General features: G+C 43.4%; 1 protein-coding gene across 4 annotated transcripts in view; it reads right to left on the bottom strand.

The window, feature by feature from the left end:
- Positions 1-19,744, bottom strand: part of Cfap92 (cilia and flagella associated protein 92 (putative)) — a 40,188-nt gene extending 20,444 nt beyond the window's left edge. For all 4 annotated transcript variants that reach the window (XR_013431499.1, XM_078033916.1, XM_078033917.1 and 1 more), the window contains exons 1-8: positions 19,646-19,744; positions 18,809-19,083; positions 17,966-18,156; positions 17,564-17,768; positions 15,025-15,168; positions 13,114-13,201; positions 12,482-12,606; positions 670-801 (exon numbers count right to left, since the gene is read on the bottom strand). Coding sequence is in view for 3 of the 4 variants with exons in the window: in XM_078033916.1 (XP_077890042.1) it covers positions 670-801; positions 12,482-12,606; positions 13,114-13,201; positions 15,025-15,168; positions 17,564-17,768; positions 17,966-18,156; positions 18,809-19,061 (1,138 nt within the window). In the remaining variant the exon portion in view is untranslated. The remainder of the gene's footprint in view (positions 1-669; positions 802-12,481; positions 12,607-13,113; positions 13,202-15,024; positions 15,169-17,563; positions 17,769-17,965; positions 18,157-18,808; positions 19,084-19,645) is intronic.
- Positions 19,745-22,507: the final 2,763 nt, after the last annotated feature.

The following is a 22,507-nucleotide window of genomic DNA, read 5'->3' as shown; positions in this document are numbered from 1 at the left end:
ACCCAAGGTCGTTCTTCCGCCTCTGATTTATTTTTTTCATTCCGACTCAGGGTCTTGCTAAATTTCCAAGGCTGGACTTCAATTTACAATCCTCCTGCCTCAGCCTCCCAGTAGCTGGGATTACAGGTGTGCACCACCCACCCACCTGAAATGACTTTCTTTAAAAAGCAGAAAGTGGGTGGGGGGTCTGGGAATGTAGCTTAGTGGCAGAGGGCTTGCCTGGGGTGCATGAGGCTCTGAGCTCAGCCCCCAGTACTACCAAAGGGAAAAAAGAAGGGCCTGTCATCCCAGCGGCTTGGGAGGCTGAGGCAGGAGGATCACAAGTTGGAGGCCAGCCTCAGCCACGCCGCTTAATGAAGCCCTAAGCAACTCAGCGAGACCCTGTCTCTACATATATAATGAAAAGTGATGGGGGACGGAATCAAACAGACCTGAGTTCAAATCCTGATGTCCCACTTGCTATGCTGTGTGTCTTGGGCGGCACACTTAACCTCTCTGGGCCTCCATTGTCCTCCTGCATACAGTGGAGGCTATTAACCTTGCTTTCCGGAGGGGGCAGTGGGAATGAAATGAAGTGGTACAGAGCAGGGGCTAGGCCGGCTGTGTGGACCATTTCAGTCCCATGTGGTGACAGGAGGACCAGAGACTGTTGGGAACAGGTGTAGCTACCAGCTAGCAGAGGCATGATGGCCAGCTGCAGGGAGAAGACGCTCTGCCTCCACTGGCTCGGGTCGAACTCCTCTTCCGAGTGCTGCTTCTTTCCCTTCTTCAGGCTTCTCCTCTTCACCTCCTGATCTTTCTCTTGGGATGTGAAATCAAAGGGAGGAGAACGCGGTTAGGAGGCGGCTCTATTGCGCCCCCGCGTGGCCACGCGAGAAGCGAACAGCCTAGCTCCGGGCTCAGGGGGGTGCAGGGCCACCCAGTCCCGGCCTGGGGAGAGGCTGATGTAGCAAATCAGTGGCACATCTCTGCAAAGACAGTGTGCCTCCAGACCATCCATACCAGCCTAGTGGCACATTGTTCCTGGGTGTATCGTATTCTCAACTGCATCTGTTAATCTTGTAGTGAGGGTGTTAGGGTCCTGTGCTCACATCTGGGGGGAAAGGGTACAGGGGATTGAACCACGGGTGCTTCACCCTGGAGCCCCGTCCCCAGCCCTTTTTATATTTTATTTAGAGACAGGGTCTCTGTGATACCAGCCATTCTGGAGGCTGAGGCAGGAGGATCACAAATTCGAGGCCAACCTCAGCAATTTATGAGACCCTGTCTCAAAATAAAAATTAAAAGGTCTGACGTGTAGCTCAGTGTAGGACACTCTTGGGTTCAATTCCCAGTATTGAAGAAGGAGGTGGAGGAGAAGGAAAGCAAAAAGAAAAGAAAGAAGAAACATCATATCATATATGTATGTGTGTAAGATTCCAGACAATCAATACCAGGAAGAAAGAGAGAACTCAGACTTGGAAATCCAGTTTTCACCATATTGTAGTTCTCTCACTCTGTTCTCCTCTTCACTAGTTTTCTGTTTCTTTTATGCATATCAATTTTAGGCAGAAATAAATATAGCATTTAATTACACATCTGTCATATAGAAATGACTCAATTTCTTTTTAATTAGTTTTGTTTGCTGCGGTGCTGGGGATCTTGCAGGTCCTTGTGCAGGCCAGGCAAGCACTCAACCCCTGAGCCCCGTCCCCAGCCCTTCTTCTGTTTAATTTAGAGACAGGGTCTCACTGAGTTGCTGAGGCTGGCCTCCACCTTGCAATCCTCCTGCCTCAGCCTCCAGAGCCATTGGTCTTACAGTCCAATGGCTTGGGCTACCTTGCCTGGCTAATCCACACTCTTTAATGCTTCCCCAAGGTACCACTTACCAAACCCACCACAGCACCTGTCAAACAGAATTGTAATTCCTTATTTGCTGGCTTCCAGTAGACACTGGAGACTTTCATGTGCCCATATGCGCAGCATCAAAGATCAGGAACACAAAAGTATTGGGGGAGTGGGACGGAGAGAGATGGAGGGGACAATGAGGGCAAGTGAACAGAAGATGACATGGTGGCTGGATGGAGGATAGGTGAGTAGATAGACGGATGGATGGATGGATGGATGAGTAGATAGAGATGAATGGATGGATACATGGAAGGATGGATAAATGGATGGACAGATACATGGATAGGTACGAATTGATGGATGGATACGTGAATGGGTGGATGGATGGAAGGAAGGATGCATGGATGGATGGATAGATGAATGGATACATAGATGGATGTATAGACGGATGGATGGATAAATAGATGGATGGATTGATGGATGGGTGTATTCATAGATGGAAGGACAGATAAAAGGATGAACAGAGACAGAGAGAGGGATAATAGAATATTGATGGATGAATGGATGGATAGATAGATGGATAAATGGATGGTTGGGTGGATGGGTAGATACACGGATAGACAGAGAGATGGATGGATAGACAAATGGATTGATCAATAGAAAATAAATGATTGATGGATGGATAAAAATAAATGGATGGACAGAAAGATGGATAGATGGATAGTAGATGGATGAATGGATGGATGGATGGATAGATGGACAGATGGAAGGATGGATAGATAAATGGAGATGGATGGATAGATGGATGAATGGATAGAGAGATGAATGGGTTGATGGATGAACGAATGGATAGATAGATGAATGATTAGATGGATGGATGGATGGATGGATGGATGGATGGATGGATGGATGGATGGATGGATTTATTTATAGATGGATAGATGGATGGATAGATCAAAATTGGATGAATACAAGGATCAAGATTAATGGATGAATGCATAGATAGATGAAGGGAGGGATGGATGAATGGATGGAAAGATGGAAGGATGAATATATGGATAAACAGATGTATTGAGGGTTGGATGGATGGATAGATTAATGGATCAATGGATGGGTAAAATGATAGATGGATAGATGGATGGATGGATATATAAATAGTCAGATAGATTGATGAATGGATGCATAAAATGATGGATGAATAGATGGTTAGATGGAAGGTTTGATAGATAGATGGATGAATAGAGAGATGAATGGATGGATAGATAGACAGACTGAAGGAGGCATGGATAGATCCATAGATGGATGGATAAACAGATTAATGGGTTGATAGATGGATGGACATATGGACGGATGGGGAGATGGATGAATGGATGGATAGATACATAGATAGATCAATGGATAGATAGATAAATACATAAATGAGTTGAAGGATAGATGGATAGGTGATGCACGAATAGACAGATGGATTGATGGATGGATAATTGGTTGGATGGATAGACAGATAGGTTGACAGAGGATGGATGGATGGAGATATGGATGGATAGACAGTTGAATTGATGGATGAATGCAGAGATAGAAGAATAGATTGATAGATGGAAGGAGAAATGGATGGATAGATAGATGGATGAATAGAGAGATGGATGGATGGATAGACAGACTGAAGGATACATGGATAGATGGATCAATGGATAGGTGGGTAAATAGATTAATGGATTGATGGATGGATGGGTGGACAGATGGATGGATGGATAGGTAGATGGATGATTATGGATGGATAGATAGATACATGAATGGATACATGCATGGATAGAGAGATTGATGGATGGATAAGTACAAAAATGAATTGATGGATAGATGGATGCATGGATAGATGGATTGATTGATGGATGGATAATTGGTTGGATGGATAGACAGATGGGTTGATAGAGGATGGATGGGTAGATGAATGGATGTATGGATGGAGAGATGGAAGAATGCAAAGATAGAAGAATAGATTAATAGATGGAAGGAGAAATGGATAGATAAATGGATGGATGGATAGATAGATGGACAGGTAGATGGTTGAATGGATGGATGGAAGGATGGAGGGATGGAGGGATATATAGGTAGAAGGATAGATTGATGGATAGATGGATAAATAGATGGGTATAATGATAGATGGATAGTTGGGTGGATGGATGGATACATAGAGGAATGGATGGATAGATGGATACAGGAATAGATGGATGAATGGATGGAATGATGGGTGAATGGATAACTGGTTAGATAGATGGATAGACAGATGAAAAGATACACAGATGGGTTGATAAGCATGGGAAAGATGGATGGATAAATGGATATACAGATGGATTGACGAATGGATAGATGGATGAATGAATAGATAGAAGAATAGATTGATGGATGGGTGTATGGATAGATAGGTAGATGGTTGGAGGGATGGATGGATTGATGGGTAGGTAGAAGAATGGATTGGTGGATGGATAGATGCATAGATGGTAGAATGGATGGATGGATAGATGGTTGCATGGATGGATGGAAAGATGGATGGATGAATGGATATACAGACAGATTAATAGATAAATAGATACATGGATAGAGATGGGTAAATAGATGGATTGATGGATATACAGATGGATGGATGGATGGATGGATGGATGGAAGGATAGATGGAAGGATAGATGGACAGGTTGTTGGATAGATGGACGAATGGATAGAAAAATGGATTGATGGGTAGATAGATGGAATGATGGATGATAGAAGGATGATTCAATAGATGAAAAGATGGGTGAATCAAGGATAGACAAATGGATTCATAGAAGGATGGATGGATAGGTGGATGGATGGTTAGATGGATGAATGGATAGATGAGTGGATGGAGAGACAGATGTATTGATGGGTGGATGGATAGAAGGATTGATAGACAAATGGATTAATGGATAGATAGATAGAGATAAAGATGGATGGATAAATAGATGGGTGAATTGATGGATATATAGATGGATGGATGGAAGGATGGAATGAAGGATGGCTGGATGGATATATGGTTATAATGGATGGATAGATACATGGGTGTATGGATGGCTGGAGGGACAGACAGATGTATTCATACAAGGATGGATGAATAGGTGGATGGATGGATAGATGGATGAATGGATGAATAGAGATATGGATGGATGGATAGGCAGATGGATTGATGGGTGGATGGATAGAAGGATAAATAGACAAATGGATGGATGGGTGGATGGATAGATAGATATGAAGATGGATGATTGATGAATATGTAGATGGATTGATAGACTGATGAATGGATGGAATGATGGATGGCTAGATGGAAAGATGGTTAGATGGATGATAGATAGATGGATATATGGATAAATACAGGGACAGACAGGTGGATTTATAGATGGATGGATATATAGACAGATGGATGGATTGATAAATAGATGGATGCATAGAGAGAGATGGATAGATAGATGGATCAATAGATGGATGAATAGATATATAGAGGAATGGATTGGTGGGTGGATGGATGAATAGATTGATGGATAGATAGATGAATATACTGATGGACAGACAGATGGATGGATTGATGGATATATAGATGGAAGGATAGTTATATAGATAGATGGATGGATGGATAGACAGATGGATTGATGGATGGATGGATAAAATGGTGGTTGGGTAGATGAATAGATAGATGGGTCGATTAAGAAATGGAGGGATAAATAGATGGATGGATGGAAGGATGGATAAATGTATGGATAGATGGATCATTAGATGAATAGATGGGTAGATTAATGGATTGATAGATGAACAGATTAATGAATGGATAGATGGATAATGGATGGATAGATGAATGGATAGAAGGATAGTTGGATTTATAGGTGGATGGATTATAGATAGAGAGATAGACAGAGGGATTGATAGATAGATTGACAGAATGATGGTTGGATAGATAGAATAATGGATTCATGGATAAATAGATGGATGGATTGATGCATGTATAGACGAAATGATAGATATATAGGTGGATGGATTGATGGATAGATGGATGGCATGATGGATGGATGGATAAACAGATAGATGGATTGATTGATGAATGGAGGGATTTATGGGATCATAAATGGATGGATAGATGAATAGATGGATGGATGGATAGATGGGCGAATGGATTCACAGATGGATGGATAGATGGGTGGATTGATGGCTGGATGGATAGATAGATGAATAAATTCATGGATGGAGGGTTAGATAGATTTATAAGTAGATGGATATATAGATAGATTGGTAGAGAGATGGATAGATAGACAGATGGATTAATAGATGGACCAACGATGGACGGATAGATACATAGACGAATGGATTGATGTATAAAAGGATGGATTGATGGATGGATAGATAGACAAATGGATTAATGGATGCATAGATAGATGGATGAATGGAGGGATAGACATATGGATTTATAGATGGATGGATGAAGAGATAGATGGATAGAAAGATGGATAGATGTATAGACAGATGGATTAATGGATGGATAAAGAGATAGATGGATAGAAAGATGGATGGATATATAGACAGATGTATTGATAGATGGATTGATGGATAGATGATAGATGAATGGATAGATAGATAGATAGATACATAGACAAATAGATTGATGGATGGATAGCTAGATGGATGGATGAAATGATAGATGGTTGGATGAATGGATTGAGGGTTGAATGGAGGGATAGACTGATGGATTCAGAGATGGGTAGACAAATAGAAGGATGGATGGAAGGATGGATGGATGGATGGATGGATAGACAAATGGATGGATGAATGGATAATAGATATTTGGATGGATAAGTACATGGATGATTCATGGATGGATGGATAGATGGGTGGATGGAGGAATGGATAGCTGGTTGCATGGGTGGATGGATGGATGCATAGAGATGTAATGATAGATGGGTAGATGGATAAATACATGGATGGATAGAGAGATTGATGGATGGATAAATGGATGGATTGATGCATGGATGGAGAGATGGATAGAAACTTGTATGTATGGATGGAGAGATGGATGGATACATAGACAAATAGATTGATAGATAGATTAATGGGTGGGTGGATAGATAAATATATAGGTGGATTTATACATGAATAGATAGATAGATGGATGGATAAATAGAGGGATGGGTTAATTGGTGTATAGATGGATAGAAAGATGAATGGATTGATGGATAGATATATGAATGGTTGGATGGATGGATGACAGATAGATGAATCCATGGATGAATTAGGGGTAGACCTAAGGGATCATAGATGGATGGATGGATAGATGGATGGATTGATGGTTGATTGGATAGATGGATTGTTAGATGGGTGGATGGGATAGATAGATGAATGGATTGAACAATAGATGGATAGATGGAGGATGGATGATTGGATGAATGGGTGGATAGATAGATGATGTATCAATGGATGAATCAAGGGATAGACAGGTGGATTCATACATGGATGGAAAAGTAGATATATAGATGGTTAGATGAATGGATTGATGGATACATGGTTGGATTGATGGATAGATGAATAGATGGATCATTAAATGAAGGATGGATAGATAGACAAATAGATTGATAGATGGATGAATTAATGGATGGAAATATGGATTAATAGATGGATGAATGGATAGACAGGTTAATGGATTAATGAATAGATGAATGAATTTATAGATGATTAGTGGATGGAAAGTTAGATGAATGGATTGATGGATAGACAGAGATATATGATGGATAAATAGTTGGGTGGATTAATGAATGTGTAGATGGAAGATAGATGTATAGATGAATAGATTGATGAATGGATGGATAGATAGTCAAATAGATGGCTGGATGGGTAGATGGATAGAATGATGGATTGATGAATGAATGGAGGGATAGACAGATGGATTCATAGGATAAATGGGTGGGTGGATAGATTTATGGATAGACAGACTTATGGGTTGATAAATGGATGTATGAATGAATAGATACATTGATGAATGAAGAGATAGATGATGGATAAATGCATGTATTGATGGATTGGTGAATGGAATGATGAATGGATGAATAATTGGATGGATGGATAGATGGATGGAAGGACAGAAAAATGGTTTGATAGATAGATTGATAGATAGAATGATGGATGAGTGGATGTATAGATGGATCAGTGGATTAATGGAGGGATAGACAGATGGATTTATAGTTGGATTAATGCATGAATGGATAGATGAAGGGATGGATGGATGAATGGATGGATAGATGGATGGATAGATGAATGGATTGATAAATGGATGGAATGATGGATAGATGAATAATTGGTTGGTTGGATGGATGGATAAATGAATAGATGGGTACATGTGAAGATAGAAGAATGGATTGATTGATGGATAGATGGATAGAGTAATGGATGGATGGATAGATAGATAGATGAATGAATAGTTAAGTGGTTGGATGGATGGATAGATGAATGGATTGATAGATGGGTGGATGGAATGATGGATGGATATTGTTTGGATAGATGAATAGATAGATGGATAGATGGAAGCATAGACAGATGGGTTGATGGATGGATAGATAGATAAATAGATGGATAGATGGATAGATAGAAAAATCAATGGATAGATAAATAGTCAGATGATTGATGAATGGCTGGCTGGCTGTATGGGTGGATAGATGAATGCAGAGGTAGATAGAAGGATGAATTGATGGATGGATAGATGGGTGGATGGATGGAAAAATGGATGAAGGAATGGAGGGAATGATAGATAGATTAATGGATGGATGGACGGATGGATGGATGGATGGATGGGTAGATGCAGAGATAGAAGAATGGATTAATGGATGAATGTAGTAATGGATCAGTGGATAGATAGATAGATGGGTTGGATAGCTAGATGGTTGGATGTATGGATGGAGGCATGGACAGATGGATGGATAGTTTGGTGCATGGATAGATTGATGAATGGATGGATGGATAATTGTTTGGGTATATGGATAGACAGATGGATGAATGGATAGAAGGATAGACAGATGGGTTGACATATGGACAGATGAATGGATGAAAAAATGGATGGATGGATGTAGAGAGGGATGGATGGACAGATGCATCAATGGATAGATGGATGGATAGATGGATGGATGCAGAGAGAAGAATGGATTGATGGATAGATAGATAGATGGAGTAATGGATGGATGGATAGATACATAGACAGATGCATAAATAGGTAGATGGTTAGTTGGATGGATGGATAGATGGATAAATGGAGGGAATGATGGATGGATAAATGGGTAGATGGTAGAACGGATGGAAGGATACATGATTGCATGGGTGGATGGATAGATTGATGGGATGATATACAGATAGATTGATAGATGATAAATAGATACATGGAAAATAGGAGGGAATGATAGAAAGATGGATGGATGGATGAATGAATTGATGGATATATAGATGGATGGATGAATAGATGGATAGGTAGATGAATAGAAGTATAGATGGACAGATGGATGGATGAAATAATGGATGAATAAATGGATAGACAGATGGATTGATATATGTATGAATGGATAGATAGATACATAGATAGATGGATGGATGGATGGATGGATAGAGAGATCGATGGATAGATAAATAGATGTATTGATGGATAGACAGATGGATCAATGGATAATTGGTTGGATGGATGGATAGATAGATGGATGGATAGATGGATAGACTGATGGATGGATGGATGAATGGATGAATAGATGGATAAATAGATGGATAGATGGACAGAGGAATAGATAGATGGGTGGAAATGATGTATGGAATGATGGATAGACAGATGGATGGATGGTTGAATAAATAAAGAGTTGGGTGAATAGATGGATGGAAGGATAGACAGATGGATTGAGACATGGATGAATGGATGGTTGGATGGTTGAATGGGTAGATAGATAGATGTATTAATAGATGAATGGATTAATAGATAAGATGAATGGATGTATAGATTAATGAATGGATAGATGGATGGATAGAGAGATGGATGAATAAATAGATAGATAGTTTGGTGGATGAATGGATAGAAGGATGGATGCATAATAGAAGAATGGATTGATGGATGCATGAAATAATGGATGGATGAGTGGAAAGATAGATGGATAGTTAGATGGCTAGATGGATAGATAGATGGATAGATGAAGGACAGATGGAATGATAGGTGAATGGATGAATGGATAGATGGATGAATGAATGGATGGATGCATGCATGCATATATACACAGACTGATGGATGGATGGATAGATAGATATATAGATGTATAGATGGATGGATAGACAGATCGATTAATGGATGGGTAGATGGTTGTATATATAGACAAATGGATTGATGGATGATAATTGTTTGCATGGATAGATAGATGGATTGATGGACAGATGGATGGAGATAGATGGATGGTATTATAGATAATGGATAAAGAGGTAAATAAATGGATGGATGGATAGATAGATAGCTGGGTAGATTGATAAATGGATAGATAGATGGATGTATGGAATGATAGATGAATAGATGGTTGGTTGGATGGATGGATGAATAGATAGGTAGATGAATATTTGGATGGATGACTAGATTACTGTATGGATGGATGGATAGATACATGGATAGATAAATGGATGAATATAAAGATTGATGGATAGATAAATAGATCAGCTGATTGATGGATAGATGGATGGAAGGATGGAAGGAGGGATGGATAGATGGGTGGATTGATGGATGGATGGATAATTGGTTAGATGTATGGATACATAGATGGATCAATGGAATGACTGATAAATTGAGAGATAGATGGTAAATAGATGCTGTATGGATAGATAGAAGGATGGAAATAAAGGAGGATGGATGGATATGTGGATGGCTAGATATATGGATGGATGGATGGATAAATGAAGAGATGGATAAATGAATGGATGAATAGACAGATGAATAGGTGGATGAATGGACAGATGGATGGATGGGATGATGGATGATGGATAATTAGTTGGATCAATGGATAGATAAATTGATGGATGGATATATATGTTTGGTGTGATGGAAGGATAGATGGATGAATGGATGGATAGACAGATGGGTGGATGGATTGATGGATGGGTCAGTGAATGGATGGTGGATGGATAAATGGATGGATGGATAGATGGATTGAGGTGGATTGAAGAACAGATGGATAGATCAATGTATAAATGGATTGATGGACTGATGAAGATGGATGGGTGGATGAAGGATAGATGAATGAACAGGTATATAGACAGATGAATTGATAGATGGATGGATGGATATATAGATGAATGGATTGATGAATGAATGGATGAATAGATGTATGGTTATATTGATTTATGAAATGATGGGTGCATGGGTTAATAAATGAATAAATGATAGATGATGAATGGATAGATAGATGGATGAATAGATGGATGGATAGATGGATGTATGGATCAATAGTTAAATAGAAGAATGGGTAGATAGATGGATAGATGGAGAGGTAGATGGATGGATTGGTGGGTGGATGGATGAATGGATGGATGGAAGGAAGGAAAGAAGAATAGATGAATAGATGGGTATATGGATAGATAGAATGATGGGTGGATGGATTCATGAATAGATAGATGGATATATACATGTTTGAATGGATGGGTATATAGGTGGATGGTTAGACAAATGGATGGATGGATGGATGGATAGATGGATGGTTTGATAGATGGATAGATGGATGGATAGATTGATGGATAGATGGATAGATGGATGGATGGATGGATGAACAGATGGATGGATTGATAGTTGAATGGATGGATGAATGAATAGGTAGAGGAATAAATGGATAGGTGGATGAATACGTAGATAAATGGGTGGATGGATACATGTATGGAGATGGATAGATGGATGGATGATGAATAGATGGGTGGATGGATAGATGAATGGGAAGATGGATGAATGGATGGATGGATGGTAGGACAGATTAATGGATAGATAGATAGTTAGATGGATGGATATATGGATGATTATAATCACAGATGTATGTATAGATGGATAGACAGATGGATAGAAGATGTATGGATGTATGGATGAATGCATAGGTAGATAGAAGGATAGATAAATGAATGGAATGATAGATTAATGGATGGATGGAATGATAGATGGAATAATGTATAGGTGGATGGATGGATGGATGGATGGATAGATGAATGGATAAATAGGTGGATGGTTGGATGGATAAATGGATGGATGGATAGATAGATGAGTGGATGTATGGATGGGTGGTAGAATAGTATGATGTTTGGATGGAAGGATAGATGGTTAGATGCATGGATGGATGTATAGATGGATAAAAGATGGATGGATGGATGGATGGTTTGTAGGTGGATGGATGGATGGATAGATAGAATAATGGATAGGTGGATGGACCTTAGATAGAATAATAAATAGGTGGATGGACAGATTGGTGGATGGTAGGGATTGGATGAATACATTGAAAATACATATAGCATAGTGTCTAACTTTTGGTAAGATATCAAAGAATCCTATTCTAACATTATAAATTTGACATATTTTATAATTTGCAGTCGAGTTATAAAATTTCAAAATCTCACTCGATCTTACTTTGAGATCTTTGTTTTTCTAATATGTCTGTTAAGCTGTTTAATGATTTTTTCTCAATAAATTCCTTAATCTCCAACATTGTTGCCCCGGCCAAAGGAACAACTGGTGTTCTTGAAGGGCTTCGTCTAGAAAATCCACAAAGAGAAAAAAATTAATGAAGATTAAAAAAAAAATCATATGGTTGTGGGGGCACATGCCTGTAATCCCAGAGGCTTGGGAGTCTGAGGCAGGAGGATCATGAATTCAAAACCAGCCTCAGAAAAAGCGAGGCCCTAAGTAACTTAGTGAGACCCTGTCTCTAAATAAATACCAAAAAAAGAATAAGGGATGTGGCTCAGTGGTCAAGTACCCCTGAGTTCAATCTCTAGTATCTCCCTCTAAAAAAAATTGCACCTCAGAAGGTGACCATTTTGAGGACTGCATGCAGAGACCACCATGCTTGAGGCACATGTGCATATAAACACAAGCTTTTCTTTCTTTCTGTGTTCTTTAATTTTGCCTGGGTTGCACGAGTTCCAACTTAACCACAATTACTAAATTAAAGAGAAAACTTCCCCTGAGTTGTAACAGGTCCCGTCCAAGAGGGGATCTCTTCCCACCCCACCCACAAAATAAAAGGATACCATGCTTACCGAACTGAAGAAAGATCATCCATTTTGGGTGACTTTTCATAGTCCTCGTTGTTCTTGGAAATGATTTCAGGCTCTGCTTGGTGAGAACCTGATAATATTAGCAAGTGTCACCAAAGTTCTTATTCCATGCTGATTCAGTAAGAAACAGGGACCCCCTTACACATTTCTGTAATGCCAGCCTTGAGGCAGAAGGCCAGGTGTGTGGTAAGCAACCCGAAAAATAAATTTGGGGGCTGGGGTGGTAGCTCAGTGGTAGAGCACTTTCCTATCGTGTGAGGCACTGGGTTCGATTCTCAGCACCATGTATAAATAAATAAAATAAAAGTCCACTGACAACTTAAAAATATTTTCCCAAAAAAGGTTTGTTAGTCATTACCAAGTGCATGGATAATGAATATGTGGATGAGACTCATTTTAATTATTTGGACAAATGGAAGCCTTCACAGAGAAAAAAGAAGAAAATATATTACATATTAAATTGTCCACTTTGGTACTGTGTAGACCTGGGCACTCTTCAGATGCAAAAAAAAAAATCTATTGGGAATATTAAGCAATTTTCATTCCTATTAGCAGAGGGAATAGTAAGATGTTTAAGGAAATTTTTTAAGGAAAGTACATGTGATAACATATTAGTGATCTCAGAATACAGTAATATGACATGCATCCTCATCTTATAGATGAGAAATTTGCTTTCATATTCATCTAGGGTCTGGGGGTCCAACCACCAGAATGGGAAGTTACACCCCCATATACATGATATGTCAAAAGGCACTCTGTCATGGAGAGCTATAAAGAACAAATTTTTAAAATTAAAGAAAAAAGAAAAACACAAAGAAGTTTGCTTTCCTATGCTGAGCAAAATGTTACACGGATGGCCATAGGTGGTGGAATGATTATTTTTCCTTTTTAACTAATTTTCTGTGTCTGCCGAATTTTCTTTATAAATCCACTTCTATCACTTCTAGGGTCAGCAACGTTTCTTACAAGTCATACAACAGATGAAAATTAAAGAAAAAGAACCAACAATAAAATTGATGGAGGGAGCAAGAGCGCAGGGCGGGGGCCTTGCAGGATGGACCCTGGTGCGGGCAGCTGCCGCTACATGGGAGGGACTGCAATGCACCTTTAGCTACCGCTACATGGGAGGGACTGCAGTGCACCTTTACCTGCCACTACACGGGAAGGACTGCAATGCACCTTTAGCTGCTGCTACACGGGAGGGACTGCAGTGCACCTTTACCTGCCGCTGCATGGGAGGGACTGCAATGCACCTTCAGCTGCTGCTACATGGGAGGGATTGCAGTGCACGTTCAGCTGCCGCTACACGGGAGGGACTGCAGTGCACCTTTACCTGCCGCTACATGGGAGGGACTGCAATGCACCTTCAGCTGCTGCTACATGGGAGGGACTGCAGTGCACCTTTACCTGCCGCTACATGGGAGGGACTGCAATGCACCTTCAGCTGCTGCTACATGGGAGGGACTGCAATGCACCTTTAGCTGCCACTACACAGGAGGGACTGCAGTGCACCTTTACCTGCCGCTGCATGGGAGGGACTGCAATGCACCTTCAGCTGCTGCTACATGGGAGGGATTGCAGTGCACGTTCAGCTGCTGCTACACGGGAGGGACTGCAGTGCACCTTTACCTGCCGCTGCATGGGAGGGACTGCAATGCACCTTCAGCTGCTGCTACATGGGAGGGACTGCAATGCACCTTTAGCTGCCGCTACATGGGAAGGATTGCAGTGCACGTTCAGCTGCCGCTACACGGGAGGGACTGCAGTGCACCTTTACCTGCCGCTACATGGGAGGGATTGCAGTGCACGTTTACGGCCCAGCGGCTCCATCGAGGGTTACCCCACCACACACAATCTCACTCACAGCTTTTCCACAAAGGTACTGCTACTCACCTGGAAAAAGTTTTGAGTGTTTCTCTGCTTTTTCTGGTTTCCCTAAGAGATGCTCCTCATCCCACTCCTCTTTGTGGAGGCTGGCTTTCTCCTGGCTCAGATCGCACTGTCTTCTTTGATCTAAAACCAAACGTCTCACTTCCTCTAGAATGCGGGAGAAAGGAACTTGGACTCAGTCGGTTAGAGGCACCTCCTGCAGACCCTCTACCTGACCATCGCTTGACTCATGATGGACATGAAGTAATAGGTAAGGTAGATGAGACTGAGCATAGGGCTGTCATCCCAGAAGCTGGGGAGGCCGAGGCAGGAGGATGGCATGTTGGAGGCCAGCCTCAGCAACTTAGCTGTGGTCCCCAGCTACTCAGTGAGACCCTGTCTCTAAATAAAATATAAAAAGGGCTGGGGATGGGACTCAGTGGTTAAGTGTCCCCCAGGTTCAATTCCTAGTACCCCCCCAAAAAATAATAGACCACTGTGCTAACAAGTTCTGGCTCATGAATTACCCTGCTGAATAAATTGCCTTTTTTCTTTGTAATTTGAAACAGACTTCTTAAAGCGTTCCTTCACTCCCAAGAAACAAAGAGTGTATATTGGGAATCCTGGGACCAAAGGCAGGATTTGAAACCACAGGTACTCCAGACCCCACAGGAAACTATTAACGATGATCATCTCTGGAGAGACATCATGCGATATTGTTTTTTTTTCTCCTTTTGGTACTCTGTTGCTAAGTTGTTTTTACGAAGTGAATATGCACGGCCTTTATTAGTGGGAAAAACACAAATCACAATAGCCCAACCATGGATGGAACCAGCCTAGGTGTCCATCAACAGATGAATGGATAGAGAAAATATGGTATCAGTATCTATACACTATGGAGTGGGGTTTTTATCTTATTGTTATTTTATTTATTATCATTTTATTATTAATTTATTATTTTATTGTTATTATTATTATTGGTTTTGGTACCAGGGATTGAACCCAGGGGTGCTTAACCCCTGAGCCCCAGTCCCAGCCCCTTTTTAAAATTTTATTTAGAGACATGGCCTCGCTGAGTTGCTCAGGGCCTCGCTAAGTGGCTGAGGCTGGCCTCCAACTTGCCATCCTCCTGCCTCAGCCTCCTGAGCCTCTGGGATGACAGGTGTGTGCCACTGTGGCTGAGCATAATGATATTTTTATTCAGCCATAAAGAAAATGAAATTATGGCATCTGCAGGAAAATGGATGGAACTTGAGAACGTTATGTTAATCAAAGCAAGCCAAACTCAGAAAAATCGAGGGTCATATGTTTTCTTTTATGTGTGGGAGCTACCGAGGAAAATCAAAAAGGTGGGGGGTGTCGTGAGACCAGTAAAGGAGAGGAACCAGACGGAGGGAGAGAAGGGCAGGGAGAGGGGAAAGATATTGGCCAAACGACACTGTGTGTGAATATGTAATAGCAAATCCCATCGTTATACATAATTATGGGGCTGGGGATAGAGCTCAGTTGGCAGAGAGCTTGCCTTGTATGCACAAGGTCCTGGGTTCAAGCCCCAGCACCACAAAAATAGAAAAGAAAACATAATTACAATGCACCAATAAAAATATGGAAAAAGAGCCGCGTGTTGGAGCACACCTGTCATCCCAGTGGCTGGGGAGGCTGAGGCAGGAGGATGGCAAGTTGGAGGCCAGCCTCAGCAACTGAGCAAGACCCTAAGCAACTCAGCAAGACCCTAAATAACATATAAAAAGGGCTGGGGATGGGGCTCAGGAGTTAAGCACCCCTGGGTTCAATCCTGGGTACCCGCCCCCCCCCAAAAAATGGTAGTTTAGTGAATCTCCACTAGGGGGCAGTGTTGGCCTCCTGGGGACATCTAGAAACGTCTAAAATGTTTTCAAGGGTCACTGTGAGAAGCTATCACTGACAGCTAGTGTGCAAAGACCCCGGATGCTGCTAAACACCCTATCATGCCCAGGAAATGCACCACAAGCAGGATTTTGCCTGGACCAGAATGTCAACTGTGCCAGGAAAAGATCAAAACCGAGAGGCCCAAGTCCCCAGTGGCAGAACAGGTCCCCTTGAGAAGACAGGCCAGAAAGTGGGTGAAAGCCGCCTTCCCAGTATGCACCGTTGGTTCCAATTCTACCATGAAAACCAAAGTGATGACCTTACTTTGCTCACTGTAAAATGGGGAGAATTATATTTGTCTGCAAGTAAAAAATAATAATGGTTCTCTTACACATGTTTCTTATTTTTTTTTTTCTTTTCTTTTTTACCAGGAATTGAACCCAGGGGCGCTTAACCCCGGAGCCTCATCCCCAGCCTCTTTTTTATATTTTATTTAGAGACAGGGTCTCGCTAAGTTGCCTAGGGCTAAGTTGCTGAGGCTGGCCTCCACCTTGCCATCCTCCTGCCTCAGCCTCCCAAGCTGCTCCAGGCAACAGTTACAAATCTTGAAACATTTTAGATTTCAGGGTTTTGGATGAGGGTTACGCAAACCATAGGGAGAAATCCCAAGCTTCCAGAAACATCTCAAGAGTTAACACTGAAATGCCTGACTTACCGAAAGATCCTGCTTCTTCCAAATAACTGGCGGCCTTCAATCGGTAATACCTGACTTTCTTTGAAATCTTGTCCTTGGTGTCCCAGAGCCTCAAGGTTATTTTATGGAAATTCATTTTCTTTAGCAATTCCTTCGTCACGTTGATGTTAAAACTTTGGCTCCAAGACACCCATAATTTGCCACCTTCAAGCCATGGCTTAATAGTCTGTATTTAAAAAAAAAAAAAAAGAGAGATATCTAGTTAAGAGAAAGTCATGTGATTGCAGGTTGTCAGCAGGGCTGGGTGGCCTGGGACCCTGAATTCCTAGCAAGCCCCAGGTGATGCTCACCCCGCGAGTCCCTGGAACACATTTTGCCGCAGTGCATAGTATTCTACTTGCCAGGACGCATGCGCACACACACCTTGACTCCGGAGTCCAGGAACACCTTGGCCATCCCGGGAAACATCACCATGTCCACCACCTTAGGTTCCTCATCATCTGGCAGGAGGAAATACTCAATGTGGTAGAAACGACGAAGCTTCGCGATGTGATTGTCCAGTTTGGGGTGTTTCTTGAATTTTTCCAGAATGTTTAGATATTTTCCTTTAATTCCTAGAAGGGGTTAAGTTGAATGAGTGAGCTTTGTTTTTACCACGTGGGGGGAAAAGCAGGCCTCTCGCCACAGCCCCCTGGAGCCAAGTGCTATGGGAAGGGCCTCCCAGAGGCCCTGCATTGAAACTTTGATCACCAGCCTGTGCGGGCTGCTGGAATGTTCTAGAATGGTTTAAGAGGTAGAGAGCCCCGTGGGAGGAACTTAGGTCATTGGAATGTGACCTTGAAAGGAACATTGGGGCCACAGGTGGCATCTGCCTGTCATCCTATGACTTGGGAGGCTGAGGCAGGAGGATCTCAAGATGGAGGCCAGCCTCAGCCATTTAGCAAGGCCCTAAGCAGTTCAGCAAGGCATTGTCTCTAAATAAAATATAAAAAGAGCTGGGGACGGGGCTCAGGGGTTAAGCACCCCTGGATTCAATCCTTGCCCCCCCCCAAAAAAAAAACTTATGCTAAGTTGCTACATTGCTGAGGCTGGCCTCCAACTTTTGATCCTCCTGCCTCAGCCTCCAGAGCTGCTGGGATGGCAGGCGCGCCCTACGGGCATCCATAAAAAAAAATGCAGACTGACTGGGAGCACATCACCTGCTTCTCAGTAGCACAACCCACTTTTTTTTTGCAAAATGAATTGGAATTCTGCTTGACCACCTACCAAAATTCACCGGGAATGCCAGGGAGATAATGAATTTGCAAGGGACGACCTGGGGGACATCAGGCTCAAAGGGGCTGACGGGCTCTTCTTCCAAGGAGCCGAGGGTGCCCTCGTAGTCGTACTCCTGCACCCTGGTCCCCAGGTAATCCTCCACCACACAGTCGTTGGTGGTCTGGAAAAAGCTATGTAGAGAAGTCAGGGGGTCCATGATGGCCGCGTCCTCATCCTCCCACTCCCAGGCGTTCAGCGACATGGTGCTGGGCTGGCTGTCCCGGCTGGGAGAGAAGAAAGGTGGAGTCACCCTCTGCCTGCAGGAGGGAAGCCCCGCCTCCTTGTGGGAAGCCCCGCCTCCTTGTGGGAAGCCCCGCCTCCTTGGGGAAGCCCCGCCCCTTCTCTCCTTCCCCTCACCCCACCCAATGCCAGACATTGGGTGGGCATTGGATGCTGGCCTGAGGGGACAAGTTCAAGATCTATAGAGGTAGCCGAGCACAGGCGGTGGCTCATGCCTGTCATATCAGTGGCTGGGGAGGCAGAGGCAGGAGAACCACAAGTCGGAGGCCAGCCTCAGCCACTGAGTGAAGCCCTAAACAACTCAGGGAGACCCTGTCTCTAAATTAAAAAATAGAAAGGGCTGGGGACGGGGCTCAGTGGGGTGAGCCCCCCTCCTGGGTTCAATATCTGGTCCCCCCCAAAAAAGAAAATCTATGGAGACACAATCCCGGGGACTGTTGGAGGCGGGCGGGGAGGCCGGGCGGGGAGGCCGGGCTGGGAGGCTGGGCTCGGACATCTGGAGTGAGGAGACACATAGGGACCGGGGTCCTCCAAGACGCGGGGTACCTGTGCGCGAGGTGGCAGCCCCTCGGCTCAGCCCTTGGCCTCAGTTGCCCCTGGGACTTGACAGCAGCGAAAAGCCCCGCAGGTGGACACAGCAGCAGCCAGGCCCTGGCAGCTCGGCTTTGTTTGGCCGTTGCTAGGAGACGGGCGCGCACTGGAGGCTAGGGGCGGGGCCAGGGGCGGGGCTAGGGGCGGGGCCTCGGCGCCCAATCAAAGTCTGTCAAACTGGGGCGTTCGAGTTCCTAGACCCGTTGTGCTTTCATCCATTCAGTCTTTAAGGAGCTCCTACTCTGGGCATAAGCACTTATTATGCGCCTGATGTTTTTCTTTTTCTTTCTTTTTTTTTTTTTTTTTGAGGGGGCGTACCAGGGATTGATCTCAGGGGCACTGAACCCCTGAGCCCCCTCCTCAGCCCTATTTTGTATTTTATTTAGAGACAGGGTCTCCCTGAACTGCTTAGGGCCTCGCTTTGGCTGAGGCCGGCTTTGAACCCTTGATCCTCCTGCCTCAGCCTCCTGAGCTGCTGGAACTACAGGGGGGCACCACCATGCCCTGCTCTACAGGCAGGGAGCTAACACTCTGGGCAATGTTGGAGCTCTTAGGGTTTGGATCTAGAATGTTCCCCCACAGGCTTGTGTGTTGGAAGCATGGTACCCCCATGCAGCAAGGTTCAAAAATGGGGCTTTTAAGCAATGACTAGTTCACAAGGGCTTTGCCCTTATCCATGGATTAATCCTCTGAAGGCTAAATGCATTACTGGGGGTGGAGCCTAGTGAAAGGCAGTAGGTCACTGGAGAAGTACCCTCCCCGGTGGTGTGGCTCTGTCTATCCCTGTCTGTCCCTCTCTCTCATTCCTTTTCCTGGCTGCCACGAGCTGACCATATTTCTTCCCTAGATGTGCCTAAGAATCCCGCAGAACAAATATCAGAAATTAGATTCTGGCCCATATCTGTAATACCAGCACCTCCGGAGGCTGAGGCAGGAGGATCGAAAGTTGGAGGCCAGCCTCAGCAACTTAGCCAGGCCCTCAGCAACTTAGCAAGACCCTGTCTCTAAATAAATTTAAAAAAAAAAAAAAAGGGCTGGGGATGTGGCTTGTGGCTAAGCACCCCTGGGTTCAATCTCTGGTACCAAAAAAAAAAATTGGTTAGGCTGTACTTTGATAATGAATCAGATGGGGAAAAGAGTGTTTGTACTCCTTGACCCACTATTACATCACCCAGAATCCAGAACAAACTGTTCTCCATATTATTTTAATGAAGAAAACGTTGAAAACCACTTCTGGGCCAGGTACAGTGGCGCACACCTGTCATCCCAGCAATTGAGGAGGCTGAGGCAGGAGGATCGCAAGTTGGAGGCCAGCCTCAGCAAAAAGACCCTAAGCAACTCAGTGAGACCCTGTCTCTAAATAAAATTCAAAAAAAAAAAAAAAACAGGGCTGGGGATGTGGCTTAGGGGGAGTTGAGTGCCCCTGGTTAAATCCCCAGTTGGAAAAAAGGAAGGAGGAAGAGGAGGAGGAGGAGGAGGAGGAGGAGGAAAGGAAACCACTTCTTGGGACAGACACATCCGGGTAACTCGATGAACTATGGAGAAAAGTTAAGGATGGCAACGCTGTTTATTTTAATGCTTGGTTCATGTGCAAAGCGATCTGTGCTTTTTATGTCAAATTCAATGGGGGGTACAATTGACATCCTGTAGAATCGTCCCCTTCAAACACTCATGAATGCAAAAAGTCTGGAAATACATACTGCCCCGAAAGAACCAGGGTCCCCTCTTGGTGACAGGATGGTGGATTCCTTTGCCTGTTAGCATTTTTCTAGACTTTGAACAATGCACCGTTGGAATCGCCTCCAAGGATACAGAAGTGACTTCAGAGAAGGGTTTCTTTGCCAGGGCCTCTCCCCCTCCCCCCCTCCCCTCCCCCACCCCCTCCCCCAGCTCATACAAAAGAGACCCAGGAGTTTGCTCACTTTGAACCTCAAACAAAAACCTTATGGATGCAATTGGAATGATTTCCAAGGCCCCTGGTAACCAGGCCCCACAGAGGGACAGGCCCCACAGTGTGCCATTATACCCCAGGCCCCCCGAGGTGCAGGGCAGCTGCTGTGACCAGGGAACGGTCTCCAGAGCCAGATTCTGAGACGCTTTCTTTTCAATATTGACTGGGCCAGGAGAGTGACAGTTCAAAGGATTCCTTCAGCACAAGCAGTTACCAGCGTGGTGACAGGGGACAGAGGCATGCCACTTGTTTGCCTGGGCAACCCAGTCTCAGCAATACTAGGAAATCAAATCAGATTCCCTAGATGTACCTAAGAATCGCCCAGAACAAATATCAAAAAATTAGATTCTGGCTGGTAGTTGGTGGCCCATGCCCCTAATACTAGCACCTCCGGAGGCTGAGGCAGGAGGATCGCAAGTTGGAGGCCAGCCTCAGCAACTCAGCGAGACCCTGTCTCTAAATAAAATACAAAATAGCTCCGTCCCCAGTCCTTTTTTATATTTTATTGAGAGACAGGGTCTCACTGAGTTGCCTGGGGCCTTGCTATCGTTGAGGCTGGCCTCCAATTTGCGATCCTCCTGCCTCAGCCTCCCGAGCCACTGGGTGTGCACCACTGTTGCTACAGTTACACACATTAACATTGTACATAATATAGTGAAGCTCCCTGTGTTTGCTCATCCCTGATTTTTTTCCTGGCTCATATCCTTAGACACCAGTTCCTCATTACTATAAACAATGACGCAGTGACCATCCTGTGGCCCTGCGTTTTTCTAAGGTAGAAGCCAAGGAGAGGAACTGGCACAAAACTTTTTGTCCCCTTTCTATGAGTTTTATAATTTTTTTAATGTAGAAAATGGTTTTGAGGT

This window comes from Ictidomys tridecemlineatus, chromosome 16 (assembly GCF_052094955.1).
Source record: "Ictidomys tridecemlineatus isolate mIctTri1 chromosome 16, mIctTri1.hap1, whole genome shotgun sequence".
Lineage (NCBI taxonomy): Eukaryota > Metazoa > Chordata > Mammalia > Rodentia > Sciuridae > Ictidomys > Ictidomys tridecemlineatus.
This window is presented reverse-complemented; position numbering and strand designations above follow the sequence as displayed.